Raw genomic sequence first — 15,212 nt, forward strand, 5'->3', positions numbered from 1 at the left:
AGACGTGAGGACAGACAGAGTTAGACAAACATAAGACATCTCTGTCTATGAGTGATTTATTTTATTATTTACGATCTGATCTGTGGCAGCTCCGTCTCGATCTTTTGCCCCGTGTTTCTGAAAATCTGTATGGCTGCTTCAGCCACCTTGTCATCCTCCATCTTCAGACACTGGAGCAGAGACTCATACGTCTCCGCTGAATGGAATGCCGTGGGGTGGGTGAATGACAGCACCTAGGAGTAAAATAACAGAAGTTTGTGCTTTCTTACATTTAGTTGTTGAGTATGTTACATCCTCTGTCACCCCTTCATGTGTCTCAACACATCTCATCATCTACCAACCAAACAATAGACATTTCAGTTTTGTTTTTTTTTGCTAATTAAAATTGCATAATTAAAGGAAGGTACAGATTGTTAAATTCCAAAAGCTGTAATTTTAGTAAGGCTCTAATTTATAAGTTGCGTTTTTCCAAGAAGGAACTTGTGCAGAGAATAATAGCTCTTCTACATAAGAAACAAATCATTCATCTGAAATGCTCATTTGTTTTTGCTTGTATTTCTTCTTTAAAAATACCCGTACTGTAACCAGGAAAGAACAGCTTGACAAAACCTGATTCATGCTTTTGTTTCTTCTAGTCTAGATTATTGTAATGTTCTATTTTTTCTATTCATGTCATAGGTATTAAAGGCACTGCGCTGCGGTGGTTTGAATCATATTTGTCTAATAGATTACAGTTTGTTCATGTAAATGGGGAATCTTCTTCACAGACTAAAGTTAATTATGGAGTTCCACAAGGTTCTGTGCTAGGACCAATTTTATTCACTTTATACATGCTTCCCTTAGGCAGTATTATTAGACGGTATTGCTTAAATTTTCATTGTTACGCAGATGATACCCAGCTTTATCTATCCATGAAGCCAGAGGATACACACCAATTAGCTAAACTGCAGGATTGTCTTACAGACATAAAGACATGGATGACCTCTAATTTCCTGCTTTTAAACTCAGATAAAACTGAAGTTATTGTACTTGGCCCCACAAATCTTAGAAGCATGGTGTCTAACCAGATTGTTACTCTGGATGGCATTTCCCTGATCTCTAGTAATACTGTGAGAAATCTTGGAGTTATTTTTGATCAGGATATGTCATTCAAAGCGCATATTAAACAAATATGTAGGACTGCCTTTTTGCATTTACGCAATATCTCTAAAATCAGAAAGGTCTTGTCTCAGAGTGATGCTGAAAAACTAATTCATGCATTTATTTCCTCTAGGCTGGACTATTGTAATTCATTATTGTCAGGTTGTCCTAAAAGTTCCCTAAAAAGCCTTCAGTTGGTTCAGAATGCTGCAGCTAGAGTACTGACGGGGACTAGCAGGAGAGAGCATATCTCACCCGTGTTGGCCTCTCTTCATTGGCTTCCTGTTAATTCTAGAATAGAATTTAAAATTCTTCTTCTTACTTATAAGGTTTTGAATAATCAGGTCCCATCTTATCTTAGGGACCTCGTAGTACCATATTACCCCATTAGAGCGCTTCGCTCTCAGACTGCAGGCTTACTTGTAGTTCCTAGGGTTTGTAAGAGTAGAATGGGAGGCAGAGCCTTCAGCTTTCAGGCTCCTCTCCTGTGGAACCAGCTCCCAATTCAGATCAGGGAGACAGATACCCTCTCTACTTTTAAGATTAGGCTTAAAACTTTCCTTTTCGCTAAGGCTTATAGTTGGGGCTGGATCAGGTGACCCTGGACCATCCCTTGGTTATGCTGCTTTAGATGTAGACTGTGGGGGGGTTCCCATGATGCACTGTTTCTTTCTCTTTTTGCTCCGTATGCATCACTCTGCATTTAATCATTAGTGATCGATCTCTGCCCCCCTTCACAGCATGTCTTTTTCCTGGTTCTTTCCCTCAGCCCCAACCAGTCTCAGCAGAAGACTGCCCCTCCCTGAGCCTGGTTCTGCTGGAGGTTTCTTCCTGTTAAAAGGGAGTTTTTCCTTCCTACTGTAGCCAAGTGCTTGCTCATAGGGGGTCGTTTTGACCGTTGGGGTTTTTCATAATTATTGTATGGCCTTGCCTTACAATATAGAGCGCCTTGGGGCAACTGTTTGTTGTGATTTGGCGCTATATAAGAAAAAAGTTGATTGATTGATTGATATTTTCAGGGTTACCACAGTCCAGCATTAGGGGTCTTCAGCTGGTTCAGAACGCTGCCGCCAGACTGCTGACACATAGCAGAAGGTCTGAACATATCACACCCATTTTGGCATCCTTGCACTGGCTCCCTGTCTCTGTTAGAGCAGATTTTAAGTTTTGGTTATTGACTTATAAAGTTGTTCATGGACTGACGCCATCTTATCTGGCTGATCTGGTGGAACTTTATGTGCCGGCCTGGGCTTTGCGGTCGCAAGACTTCTCTGTGTTCAGGGCGAAGAAGTAGTCAACAGGTCAAAGAGTCTTTTCCCATGGTGCACCCACCCTGTGGAACAGTCTTCCTGCGACCGTGAGGCATTCAGAGTCCATGGACATTTTTAAGTCAAGACTGAAAACCCATTTTTATTCTCTTTCTTATGAATAGTTTTTATTTTTTATCTGTTTTATTCTTTTACTTCTGCTTTTAATTATGCATTTGAAATTTTTTATTCATTTTTGATTATTTATTTAAATTTTATGTTGTATTGTTTCACGTAAGGCGCCTTGAGATGGCTTTTGCTGTGACTTGGTGCATTATAAGCTAATTAAATTAAATTAATTAAATTAAAACCTTTCAAACAGTGATTCCGCAGTAGCTGAATTATGTTACTTTACCTTTCACAAAGTATAAGTTGTTCCATTACAGGTCTCTGTCCCTTTGGCTGTGCTGCTGTTCAAACAGAACCATCATGTGTCCGAAAGCAAATACAGCAATCAAATATATTGACAAAATCCTCCATGAACTCATCTTCAGCAATAAATGCAAAATGCAATGCTACATATCTGCACAGTGCCTCTTCAGGATGTCTGTGCAATCACACTTTACATTGTTTTTTTTTTTTGTTTGTTTGGTTGTTTTAATGGTCGGTTTAAATTACGGTGACAGATTCACTTCCAAAAAAAAAGGTAGTAATTTTTTGTTAAACTTTCAGCAATTATTAACTAAATAAAATAATGAATACCAAACAAAGTTAAACTAAGAGAACTAACAGAAAGGACCATGAACAGTGCTACACCAGTAACGGGTCTGTTACAGAGCACACTGGGAAATGGTGTGACCACAACCACCCAAAACACATGACAGACAAAATACAAAATGACACCAACAATGAGCCAAAAACAAAGATTTTTGCATGGCACAGTGGTCAGCACCTTTGCTTCACAGCAAAAAGGTTGTGGGGATGAGTCCAGCGTAGGCCTTTTTTTGTGTGTAGTTTGCTGCTGTTCTCCATATGTCTGCACTGATTCCCTCCCAGTCCGCCTGTTTTTATCCACAGTCCGCACACATACAGGAGAAATGAAGTGGTGATGTGGTTTGAATGTGGTATGGTTGTGTGAGTGGACAGTGGTGTCTTTGGATGTTTGTTCTGTGGCAGACTGGTGACATCTTATGGCTACATCCTGGCTCTTACCCAGTGTTTACATCCCTCTGTCACCCTCAACATTATAACTAGGTAAAGGATTTTTCCTCTCAGAAGTATTTTAATGTTGCTGCTACTTCAGTTGTTTCACCCACTCTTTCTGAAAAAATGTTTATAAAAAACAAAACCTTCTGTTAGGCCCAGATGAGGCAGCAGTCTGCTTCTAATTTAATCCTAATTCCCCCACTTTCTTTTCAGAGACATATCAGGGTAGCATGCCAAGTACCTTAAGTAGTTCCAAGCCAGATCGAATGGCTGTATCAGGAGTAACGCCCTCCTCATCATCATCAGCTGTGCCTTCAATCGACTTGTTCAGCAGCTTCACCAGAGCACTGAAAGAAAGCCTTAACATCAGTAATAAAACAATCATCTGTGACATGTGAATAAACAGAGAAAATTTGGATATTTTAGACCAAAGAAATACTCATAAAACAAAAGAAAAGACTGTGTAACTTCAACAATAGGAGTCATCAGTGCATGTTTCTCCTCTCCGGGTGTTTTTCCACAATGCAGAATGGGTTAAACTTGTACTCTATTTAAGTCCTCTGGTTACACATCACAGCCACTAGGTGTCTCAGTGAATGAGCAACCCTGTTTATTTTACACAATGACATAGAAACAGGCAGAACCAAAGCTTTCAGTCTCTGGGACAGTGAACAGAACGCTGGTGTATTGTACAAAGAAACAATCAATTTGAGCCATTTAAGTGCTAAAGTGTAAATTAAGATGTGCAAACAACTGGACAACCACCACATAATTAGAAAAGAAAACCCTGTTGTGTGCCAAGGTGCCAGGACATATACTGACCTGATAGCTTCAGAGTCTATGTGCACGGGGGCGATGCGCTCCAGGAGAAACTTCACCATCTCCAGGAAGGGGTTGGTGGGCTGCTTGGGGAATGTCAGTTTCCGTGTGATCTCCCTCTATACAACAAATACAGCATACTGATTTGTGTACGCATGTATCAATATTTTACATAATATTCCCTTCACGATTTTCATTCATCCACCATGTGGTGATTTTGCAAATTCGGGGTACACTCCCTTTGATTCAAACACAAGATGATGATTTTGGGTGGAGAAATGATTCATATGTTTTGCTCTGTTCCATATACAAACTCTGGCAAATCCAACAGACATGCAAACATTACATGACCCCTTAAATGAAAAGTTAAACATTGAGAACTGTGGATTTTATAATGTCAGTTTAAAATATAAGATACATGTCAACAACGATATTGCAGAGTTGGCTGTGCTATGCTAAAGGATCACATGCTGAGTAGGTCAAGTTTTAATTTTTGATTTGCAGCATAATTCTTGGTCAATACTAAAGTCACACTAATCTAAAGGACACTAAAGACAGTCATGAGATTTCCTGCAAAACCACTGATATCCCTTTGTGTGAGACTGGTGTTGTGCCACAATAATAGCAATTGTTGGGAATGACCTGTATCATTGGATTTCATCCAATCACTATAACTCTGACAATAATCTACCACAACGTCATCTTTAGTGTCAAGTTGATTGCCCAAAATCCAAAAAGGTTAACAATAAAAATGAAAGCGTATTCCTGTACCAGAAAATATGACAATGGTCCATCTTCCAAATTGCAATAATTACTGCAGGACACCTTGTGGAAACTCAGATATGCATGAATTCACAAGAAACTCATGACTGAAGACTGCATAGCTCTGACAGGGACCAACAGTCCTCTCATTACTCCTTTTTGACAAAATGGCTCCAGAAAAGAAAAACAAAGTGAACATGTAACCAGCCTGGGAATATGTAAGAAGCTATACCATTGGTAACAAAAAACCAAGAAGAGGTTGGGTATGTCAAATGCAAAACCACATTGTTGACAGTCAGATGCTACCACATGAACATTGTTAAAATGCTCCTTTGACCTAAATCCTACCCCTAAACCAAATGCAGGAAAGCCATTCTTTAGGTTTTATGATGGTCTGCTCTCAACAGAAGCTCACAAAACATAACCTCTTTGACAGAGGAAAAAACACTGAAATCCCTCAAGTTAATGTGAGAAATTTATGACAGCTTCAGGGTTAAAAGTAGGCTCCTGCACAAATCCAAAGCACTGACCCTTAATATCATGTCAGCTCATGAAGCTGTTGTGGCTGATATCAAAGAAAAAATTGAACTATAGTGAAAGAGAGAGAGAGAACAATTGCTGTTGTGTCTGTGAGCAAATGTGTATGTCAGGTGGATGAGTGCTGAGTATCCCCTCACCACACAGATCTCAGCCTGTTTGCAGGAACAGGTCGGGCTAATCAGCACCTCTAGCTGGACTCGGAGCTTCTCATCTTCACCCAGTACCTGGTTGAACTTCTTCATGAAGTCCTGGGCCTTTCCGGCATCTGGCAGGTTCTCTGAACGAACGCACACACACCAAGCAGTTAATTAAACAATAAAATAAATATAAAGCAGGATGCAGGCACTCATTTCCCGTACAAATTTGTGTGGGCATGTTTTCATCTTACTGGCAATATTCATCAGCTTCCCAATCATGGCTGTGTTATTGGCCTCAGACTGCCAGAAGAGAGAAACATTGTTAGAGGGGATACAAACCCATTTTAAGACCGTTATGAATGAATCAGAGTGTCTGCACAAAAGGAGATGGTTGATATTAATTTTGTGTGTACACACCACTGGAAGCTTGTGAAGGTCCAGGAGCTCTTTGACGAGGCCTCTCAGCATGTTCTGACACTTCCACATCTCATTCAAAGCCCTGAGAGCAAAGATGAATTACAGAAGGAGCGAGTGAGAGGAAAGGTACCACAAAAGGAAGATGAGCATTCCCAGTCTGTGTTAATGTGCTTGTCAATATGTGGACTTGTTCACATGTAGACATGGGCTGATAACCCGTTTCACAGTATACCGCAGTATGAAGAAGCCACGGTATCAAAACCACTAAAATTTTCCGTTATACCGTCCCTACGGTATGAACGGGTTATGAGAATTCTTGACAGGCAGAGTGGAGGCAGCCGCTGTCGCCTTCCCCCTGGCACGCACCTCTGTCTCTTTTTACAAACAGGCACCTAACAGCTAGTTCTGCATCATGGCTGAAGGAGGCGAAGCCTGCACTGAACTTTTCCTGCCGTCTAAAAGAACCAAGTAGGCTTTTTCATTTTCTTTTCCGCGGAATAGCCCTTCAAGCCAAAAATGATGGCAACAAAGCACCATGGCTGCAGCCTGTGTCGGACTCGGAGCGATTCAAGATACCCGCAAAGGATTACAAGGAAGGAGTAAAATTTATCCCATCTTTGAAACCACTGAGAAATACAAGCGGTGGACTTAAGTCGTGCTTGTGGTCGACGAAATTTCTCCCGCAAACATGTCAAGAAGGACAAATACATCTATTCCAAGCACTTTGTTGGTGAAGCTGAGCCAATATTGAGCATCCGGAGGTCTGGACGTTATTCCAGTCACGTTTCTCCCTAAGCAAGTAAGTCATATTTCCCACGGCGCCAATGCTACATGTCTAAAAGAGTGACTTATATTGGTATGTTCTCTAAATTTATCAGTGGTATAGTGCTCGTGACACATCGTGTCAATTAGTGCGCTTCATATGCAAATAGCCATAATGTTGTTAAAGCACATTTTAAAGCTATACATAATACCGTGAAATCGTAAAACCGTGATATTTTTGCCTATGGTTATCATACCATCCAAATCTCATACTGGCCCATGCCTATTCACATGTTACTTACTTCACAGCATTTGTGTCCAAACAGGCGTACAGGTAATACAGACACTTCATTTTCTCCTCCGTGTCAAGAGTGTGAGGTACCATGTACTGGGCAAATATCTTCTCTACCAATAACCTGTACAAAAAGTAGAGTTAAGAGAAAAAACAGAAAACTGTGACAAACGATCTCATAGTCTTAACTGCCAGTCGAAAGAAACAATAACAGGTGACAAGTCTTTTTTTTCCTCCAAGTCTAAATAATTTGATTCATGTGAATGACCACAAACCATATACTGATCAGATATGGAACTTTCTTTAAGGAGTTAAACCATTCATTTTAGCACATAAATTTGACCATTCGTGTGTCCTCACTTGTCATCGATGCTGTTTTGATAGTAGATGTGTAGCAACTTGTCTTTGATCCAACTGATCTTCAGAGCAGACTCCTTACCAGCCTCATGGTGAAGACAGTATTTCTTGTAAAGCTGAGCCAGGCCCATCATGGCCTCTTTACGCACACGCCACTGTGACACAAAGTATACAGGAGAAGGACAAAAGTATACGTTTAAGACCAATATACACTTTTTCCTGTAGTATTAAGACGGAAAGCTGATGTAAACTTCACTACTGTTGTGTATAGTCTGCATAATTCCAACAGCATTCACAAATTTGACATTTGAAAATAAATTCTACATTTTCAATGTGTGAGAGATATGATCAAGAACTGAAAGTATATTTCACTTACTACGGATATATTGAGGGCAGAAAGTGCTTGAAAGCTGAATCAAACTCAGCCACTACTACCCGAAATGCTGCTTACAAATTCTACATGAGTGATTCATCTCACCCTCTTGTCCAAGGTCCTCTCCCGCACAAAGCCCAAGAGTTGATCATTAACCAAACTAAGGTCCTTCTTTCCGGCATTGATGATGGTGACAATGACATCATGACGGATGGCTTCCTCTGGGTCGTGGGATCGCACCTTCAGATACTCTTCCAAGTGGACATTTAAGAAGAACATTTCTTCAGTACGTATGTTTTAACAAAAACAAAAAAAATGTAACGAGACAGGGTAATGAAGAGAAACTGTGAGTTAGATAAGCAGAAACACAAACACATATGTGAGCACACCTGTCAAGTCTCTGGCCAGGTCTGGATGGTTCATGAGGCAGTGGCTGGCAAACTTTACACACTCTAGCCTAACTGGAACATGGATGTCATTGAACCTGGGTATGGAGGGGGAGGGGAAAAACACAGGTTCCAAACATTATGATTTCAAGATTAACTTATTTGTCAGGGAACTTTTTGAGGCAAATCTTTTGTGTCAAGAAATTATGTCAAAACTAAAACTAATGATAATGCTGTTGTTAGCACAGTAGGCAGATCTCTGGAACAGGACTTGAACTACCAACTTAAAGACAGTTCCACCAGCGAGTTAACTGCGTCCTTGAACAAGACATGTACCAGCCTTGACTGGAGAGTAACCTGCAATGAACTAACATCCCATCCAGGGGAAGTTGCAGACTCTAATCTGCTTCTTACTACTGAAACCAGAGATGAGCAGTGGCCCCGTGTACCTCGTGGTCGAGAAAGGATTTATTTTGTACTCTAACGCTGCTATTTCTATTATTAAGCGTTACAGTACGTTTGTATAAATAAAACTTACCGTCCTAAGAAGCACTGCCACAGAGGTCTGTTCTGTGATGCCAACTCTGAATCTTTGGCCCCAAATAATTTGGCTAGCAACCGTACAACAGCTAAGCGCTCCTCACCATCATTGCTCTGCAAATACAACACATAATTAATTAGTCAGACCATATAACTTTCATTATCCCCTCAACAATGCCTTTTCATGACCATTTCTATCCAGCTAATTTAAGAAGTGACATGTCATAAACCAAAAGCTTCAACTACATCTAATCACTGAAACTTTCTGCATTTGCATGTGCAAGTAAACCTGATTCACATTCTGTTGACAGTTTATGGTGTGTTTGTAGGTGCGTGCAGATAAGACATCTCTACCTTATGCTGACTAAACATTCCAGCTGTTCAGCAGAGGTACTTTGCCTTTTGTGCACAAAGACTGCACCGTGCTGTCTTTTTACACCAACATCACTTGCAATGGTCATAATGTCACTTAAATTGAGCTAATTTTCTTGACATACACTGTTAATAATAAGTTTAATATTATGTTTCCTATAAGTATTCAATTCTCCCAACTGCATGGGAGGGCAGGGGAGGAATAAATGCAAAATGTAGCTTGTGGTCCCATTCACACAGCGTCTGGTAATTGTTTTATTTGTATGTATCTATGAGAAAGCCACGTATTTATCTGATTTTGAAAGAGTGTGACAAGGATAGTTTGGAGAGGGAGTGACGTTGGGTTAGCAATCAATGGGACAGCTGTGCCGTAGACGTAGGACTTCGAAACAGTAAGCACTGCTCACCATTAGTGATGTCTATGATTACAGACTATAACTGACTTTTCTTCTGACAGAAGAAAGAATCAAAAGACACAAATGTGGTGATGGCAATTGAATGTTTAATGACTGTCATGTGGAATTAGTGGCACTTGGAAATATCAAAGTTTATGAAGTTGTGTGAAGCCTGAAGAAGCTGTCTGCCCGTTCTCCTGCAGTGAACGGCTTTACACAGGACCTCAATGGGAACAAATGTAAGAATCAAGAAAGAAATGTGACAATGACAACTGGACGTTTAATGATCATGATCATCATATCAAACTTGTGAAATTTGGAAATACTGAAGCCGTGTGATGCGAGAAATTGTGTGGCTACTGAGGGCCACCTGAGGAGAAGTCAAATCAGTGAGATGTGGTTGTGTTTCCAAGTACATATTTATTATTTATTACTTAGTTTGTCCAGTTTGATTCAACACAACCAGAAGTACGGCTGACTAGATCTCAGCAAAATTAGATTATAATAATAGTGCTCCCTCAAATTGGGTTGGATGTGCCTACATGCGGTAGGGAGAACTGAAACTGATTTTGAATAATGTGAGTTGAGATGTTTGTTTAGAATTGCAGTGATTGTGCTCTTGTTAACCTTTAGTTTGAACTCCAGTTGAGGCATAACAGATGTGAGCAGCATTGGGTCGATGGCAAACAGTTCCTGGATGAGGTCAAAAACATGCTCTGATAGGTCACTAACTGATGACTTGCCCATCACTAAAACCTGATTGAAGAACTGAGGGAAGAAGAGGAAAAAAAACACCGTGCAATAAATAAAAACTTAATATACTGACAGAACCTGAGATGAGAATAGGCTTGGGGATAATTATAATACTCTAATATATGGGGGTACAAATGCCCAGTGGAATGTTATCAAGTACTTACGTTTGCGATGCATGTCTCTATGGTCTGGACTGTCCTCTTTAGTAGAGTCTTGGCCAGATCATATGCCTGCTTGTTAAGATTCTGTTCCAAGGACAGTTAAACACCATAATTATTCAAAACATTACTTATACATTCACTGGTGTACTTGTTTGGTCCAAAGTGACAAAAATTGTTGAGATGAGTAGTTTCCCACGACATGCAATTCTTTTTTTAATGAGGAGACCAGATCACAGTGAAACTATTTTCACTAATATTTTGTGTTTTCCACATCAAAATGTCTTCAGGTTTCAGGCCAAAGATGGTATATAAATAAACTGGTGGGGGGGGGGGGGGTTAGTAGTAGTAGTAGTAACATTTGCAGCCGTGTCTTAAACCGCCTTTACGCAGGGACGGGGTCTCTCCAGCAATTCTTGTGCAGCCATAACATCACGTCGAATGCCGCATGATGCCAAAGAGGCGTTCGTTACAAGGTCCTCTCACTATCCTCTCACAAACCGCCATGAACGCAACCGTCGCTGTGAAGTATGAAGCTATACCTCATTTCAGGCGCGCAATAACCACAATGTTTTTCATTGCAGCACATCATCCACTGTAACATGAGAGTGACATGAGTTTGGACATCAACTCGGAAAAAGAGAGCAATATCATTTAATATTACAGCCAACAGGTGCACAATGATCAGGGCTGCGTGCCGTGATTTTAATGAATAAAGCTCATTTTATAAAGCGCAAAATAAGTTCCTCGTCAGCTGACATCCGCGGAGTTCGTTAGAAACTTTTGTCTGTGTTCAGTTTGAGTGAAGATCAAGTGGAGATATTTGTCTTCTATTTTTCCTGCAGCAAATGGTTCATTCTGGGCTTCTGAAAGCTCCAGTATCAATTCAGCACAAGTGGACTGACATGCAGCTCAGCTGTCACAAAAAGGACACGCCAGACAAGTAATGTGCATCCCAATTACTGTTATTATGACAACCTGTAGCATTAACTAACTAAAAACCTCTCACCACAGAAGACAAAACAAGCTAAATATTAAATGAATCCCTTTTCCACTTTTCTGTATGTGCACATTCAGTTTGGATTATGCGTGCATGTGCTAGGTCTTCCCCCAGCACAGTAATGCTGCCTGTCTGTGCCCCTGACAAAACACTTCATCACTGTCTAATGAGCTGTAAATGGGCACTGGCCTTGACTGGGGTAGTAACCTGTGGCAGACTGGTGTCCTATCAAAGAAGTGTCACACCCATCTGCTTCACACTATAGAATCTGGGAGTAATCATCGGCACCAATATGCGAACAAAACCCAACAACAACAAAAAACCATCAGCAATACTGAGCCACAGAATTACGACAAAATAGTCATTTATCAACTCACAAAAATTACATCTTGATATTGAAAATAAGTACATCACATGGAAACTAAAATGATAAAGATATACATTACTCTAATAAAAGGAAGTCTTGTGTAGGCCGTGAGGTCCGTTTATGCAGGTGCTTATCTCCAGATTCTGTAACGTGAAGCAGATGAGAGTCTATGACTCTCCGTCGATGGGATACAAGTATGAACCAAGTTACTTCCCCAGCTCGATACCCATTTACTGCTGGATGGACAGAGACCATGCTGATTTTCTTGCCCAAGGACAAAAGTAGGAAGCATGAGTGGTATTTGAGTGCATACCTATATATTGGCAAACCAGTTCCTTATCCACTGAGCTACCTGCTCAGTGGATAAGGAACTAGAATTAATAAGGAGCTCTAATTAATAAAAGAGAAATAAATATTCATGTCACCTTGTGTGCAGGGATGAGGTTAATGAGTATAGTATCCAGAAGCTCCTGTGTGACTCCATCTCCCTCCATGATGATAGAACTCATCAGGTCCATCATGTGCAACTGTACCTTCTGGTTATGGCTGTTACTGTGATGAAGAAGAGAATGGCAAAAGAAATGTGACCAGAATCTATGTGTGTGTGTGTGTGTTTAGTGTTTCTTTATATTTTAATATATATATTTTTAAATTCATCCCACAATCAGAAACATTTGCTGTGCAGGCAACCTAAATTCAGATGCACTTCAAAAACTTCCAGTGATGAGCTGAACGCCATGAAATCCAGCCAGAAGAAAACATCTCTGCTCTTCAAAATGGGACAAAAGTGTCTTCAACAACTCCACCAGAGGTCAAAGCTGCAGAAGAGACCATCATCTGGTTAAATGTCACGAGAGTCCAGCAAACCAACACCTGCTTCTACGCTTCTAAATAAAACAAAGACTCAACGAGAAATGTCTGATTTAGGGCTGAAACGATTAGTCGAGTAACTCGAATAATTCGATTACAAAAAATGTTCAATGTTCAAATTCTGTGCCTCGAAGCTTCATTTAACGTTGTAGTACATATGCCAGGCCAGTGTGTGGCGCTGCAACATCCCCAGAAAAAAAAAAAAGACAAGAAGACGAGGACATAACAGTTAATCAAATGAGCAACAATAGCTACACCTTTCCAACGTGACACACACAACAAAAAAAAGCCTTTTAAGAGAAAAATGGTCCACGTTGATCATCTGAAATAGACCTACTGCGCATTTAAAGCGAAGCAGTGTGTTTGTATATAAAAAACAAAAACAAAAAAAACCACATGGTCCGCTCTACATGGGGAGTGACTTCAACCGGCTGCTGTCTCTCTGCCCGGTGCGAGGGGAGCCCCTCACACAGCTACAGCTCCGTTCCCGGCCACACTGACAAACAGTTTCTGAAAGAAGATCATCTCAGCAAAAGTCCACTCTTTCAACTGTGTTTCCTCAGACTCACACTGAGTGTTTCGCTTTCTAATTTTTGCTTTTTTGGGCAACACACAATGCTTCACAAACACTAACTAAAAAAAAACAAAAACAAAAAAACAAACAAACAAAAAAATTGCGGCTGAAGTGCATCTGCTGAGTCGTAGAGAAAGAGGGATTAAAAAAAAAAAAAAAAAAATTTTTTTACGCAGGGACCCAGTCCACCAACATAAAAAAAAAAAAAAAACCTTAAAAATGGTTAATAAAACAAAATAGAAAGACACATCCCATGACCATTTCAGCAAAATGTCAAGACTTTGGCACAGCAACACTATGCCACTGCTTAGGGAGAGCCCTGGACTAGTGATGACGTTTAAAAAGCAAAAGTACTTTTTAGCCGATTACTCGATTAATTGCCAGAATAATCGATAAAATACTCAATTACTAAAATAATTGATAGCTGCAGCCCTAGTCTGATTCATGATTTTTTTCATCCAGATTTTAATGTTCAATTATTTTAAATTATTTGATATTTGAAAAGGAAATGGTCTTGCACCCAATAAGATAATTATTAAAGGGGTCGTATGGTGCCAAATCACTTTTTATCTACCCTTTACTTTTTCACATCTTTGATGTTTAATGTTCAACATTTCCTAAGTCCCACAATTCCATGAGTGTTTTCACAGACATTTCCCCAATTTAAAGCTACAGGGCCATCTGCATTTCAATAAACTGACAAAATTGAGTTTCTCCTGAAATCCAAGCATTATAATGTGGGTTTATTTTGGAAACATCTTGCAAAATTACAACTCATTTTAACCATGAAAACATATTTATCTGGGGGGAATTCCACAAGGAATATTTTCTTTTTAACTCCGTCTGGAGGAGGGTGTGTGTGCACGCATGCATGAGCTTTTGAAAACACCGAAAGTTACCTTGACGCGATGCATGATGCTGATGTTCGTGAAATGTCTTGTAAATCACTCCAGATGTGCTATGAGATTATGAATAAGCATTTTTCATTTTAGAAGTGTATATTTCTTGCTAGCTTTTACATAAGATATGAGAAACATGTTTGACTTTCACAGAAAAGCCACGGTTTCAGAGTGATTTCCGCCATGTTGGATTAGGAGCCAGAGAGAGACCAGCCAGTGAATTCACTGTACCTCTTCTCTGAATGGATGCCACCATGTGCAACCCATATTGTTTTGCACAGATCTGGGGAAGCTCCACGTGATCCACTGTATGATGTCACTCTCGGTCTCAACCGTCGCTGCCTTCAGTAGTTCAAGGTCATCTGTTCTTTTGAAATTTTTCCTTTCAGGTGAACTTAAATTTTTTTCTAGACAACACAAATTTTGATTGTATTGGTAATGTCATACTGTGAATCCACTCCTTAAAGGCTAATAAATAAAATTATAGTGGTGCCAGTGCCAAAATTATTTTTATGCCTTAAATCTTAAAACGCTCCGAGGTAATTGTTGTGTGGGCCGCTTAAGAGGAGGTACTGCTGGCCCACCACCAACAGATGGCGCCCTGCTTGAAGTGCGGGCTTCAAGCACGAGAGGGCGTCGGAGCAACAGAGAGTGACAGCTGTCACGCATCATCAGCACCAGCTGTCACTCATCATCCACATCACCATAAAAGCCGGACTGCAACTCCACTTCCCCGCCGATAAATCAGCTACCGTAAGAGGTAATTTTCTCTGCTGACTTAAAACATTGAGTAATAATCTGAACTTCTTTGCAGCCGTTTTCCTGTGGTGTTTTCCTTATCTGTGG

The 15,212-nt window shown here is 40.2% G+C and overlaps 1 protein-coding gene and 1 long non-coding RNA gene across 7 annotated transcripts in view; one reads left to right on the top strand and one right to left on the bottom strand.

The window, feature by feature from the left end:
• The window catches only part of pds5a (PDS5 cohesin associated factor A), a 72,361-nt gene that overhangs the window by 13,508 nt on the left and 43,641 nt on the right, over window positions 1–15,212 (bottom strand). For all 6 annotated transcript variants that reach the window (XR_004565062.1, XM_034187318.1, XM_034187320.1 and 3 more), the window contains exons 6-19: window positions 12,449–12,575; window positions 10,663–10,743; window positions 10,373–10,513; window positions 8,977–9,092; window positions 8,442–8,536; window positions 8,158–8,303; window positions 7,683–7,834; window positions 7,333–7,446; window positions 6,269–6,350; window positions 6,103–6,151; window positions 5,852–5,991; window positions 4,416–4,531; window positions 3,835–3,940; window positions 73–233 (exon numbers count right to left, since the gene is read on the bottom strand). Coding sequence is in view for 5 of the 6 variants with exons in the window: in XM_034187318.1 (XP_034043209.1) it covers window positions 73–233; window positions 3,835–3,940; window positions 4,416–4,531; window positions 5,852–5,991; window positions 6,103–6,151; window positions 6,269–6,350; window positions 7,333–7,446; window positions 7,683–7,834; window positions 8,158–8,303; window positions 8,442–8,536; window positions 8,977–9,092; window positions 10,373–10,513; window positions 10,663–10,743; window positions 12,449–12,575 (1,626 nt within the window). In the remaining variant the exon portion in view is untranslated. The remainder of the gene's footprint in view (window positions 1–72; window positions 234–3,834; window positions 3,941–4,415; window positions 4,532–5,851; window positions 5,992–6,102; window positions 6,152–6,268; window positions 6,351–7,332; window positions 7,447–7,682; window positions 7,835–8,157; window positions 8,304–8,441; window positions 8,537–8,976; window positions 9,093–10,372; window positions 10,514–10,662; window positions 10,744–12,448; window positions 12,576–15,212) is intronic.
• Window positions 101–15,212, top strand: part of LOC117525476 — a 16,450-nt gene continuing 1,338 nt past the window's right edge. The window contains exons 1-2 of the long non-coding RNA XR_004565063.1: window positions 101–111; window positions 361–364. This is a non-coding gene — a long non-coding RNA (uncharacterized LOC117525476). The remainder of the gene's footprint in view (window positions 112–360; window positions 365–15,212) is intronic.

Source organism: Thalassophryne amazonica, chromosome 15, assembly GCF_902500255.1.
Source record: "Thalassophryne amazonica chromosome 15, fThaAma1.1, whole genome shotgun sequence".
In the NCBI taxonomy this organism is placed as follows: domain Eukaryota; kingdom Metazoa; phylum Chordata; class Actinopteri; order Batrachoidiformes; family Batrachoididae; genus Thalassophryne; species Thalassophryne amazonica.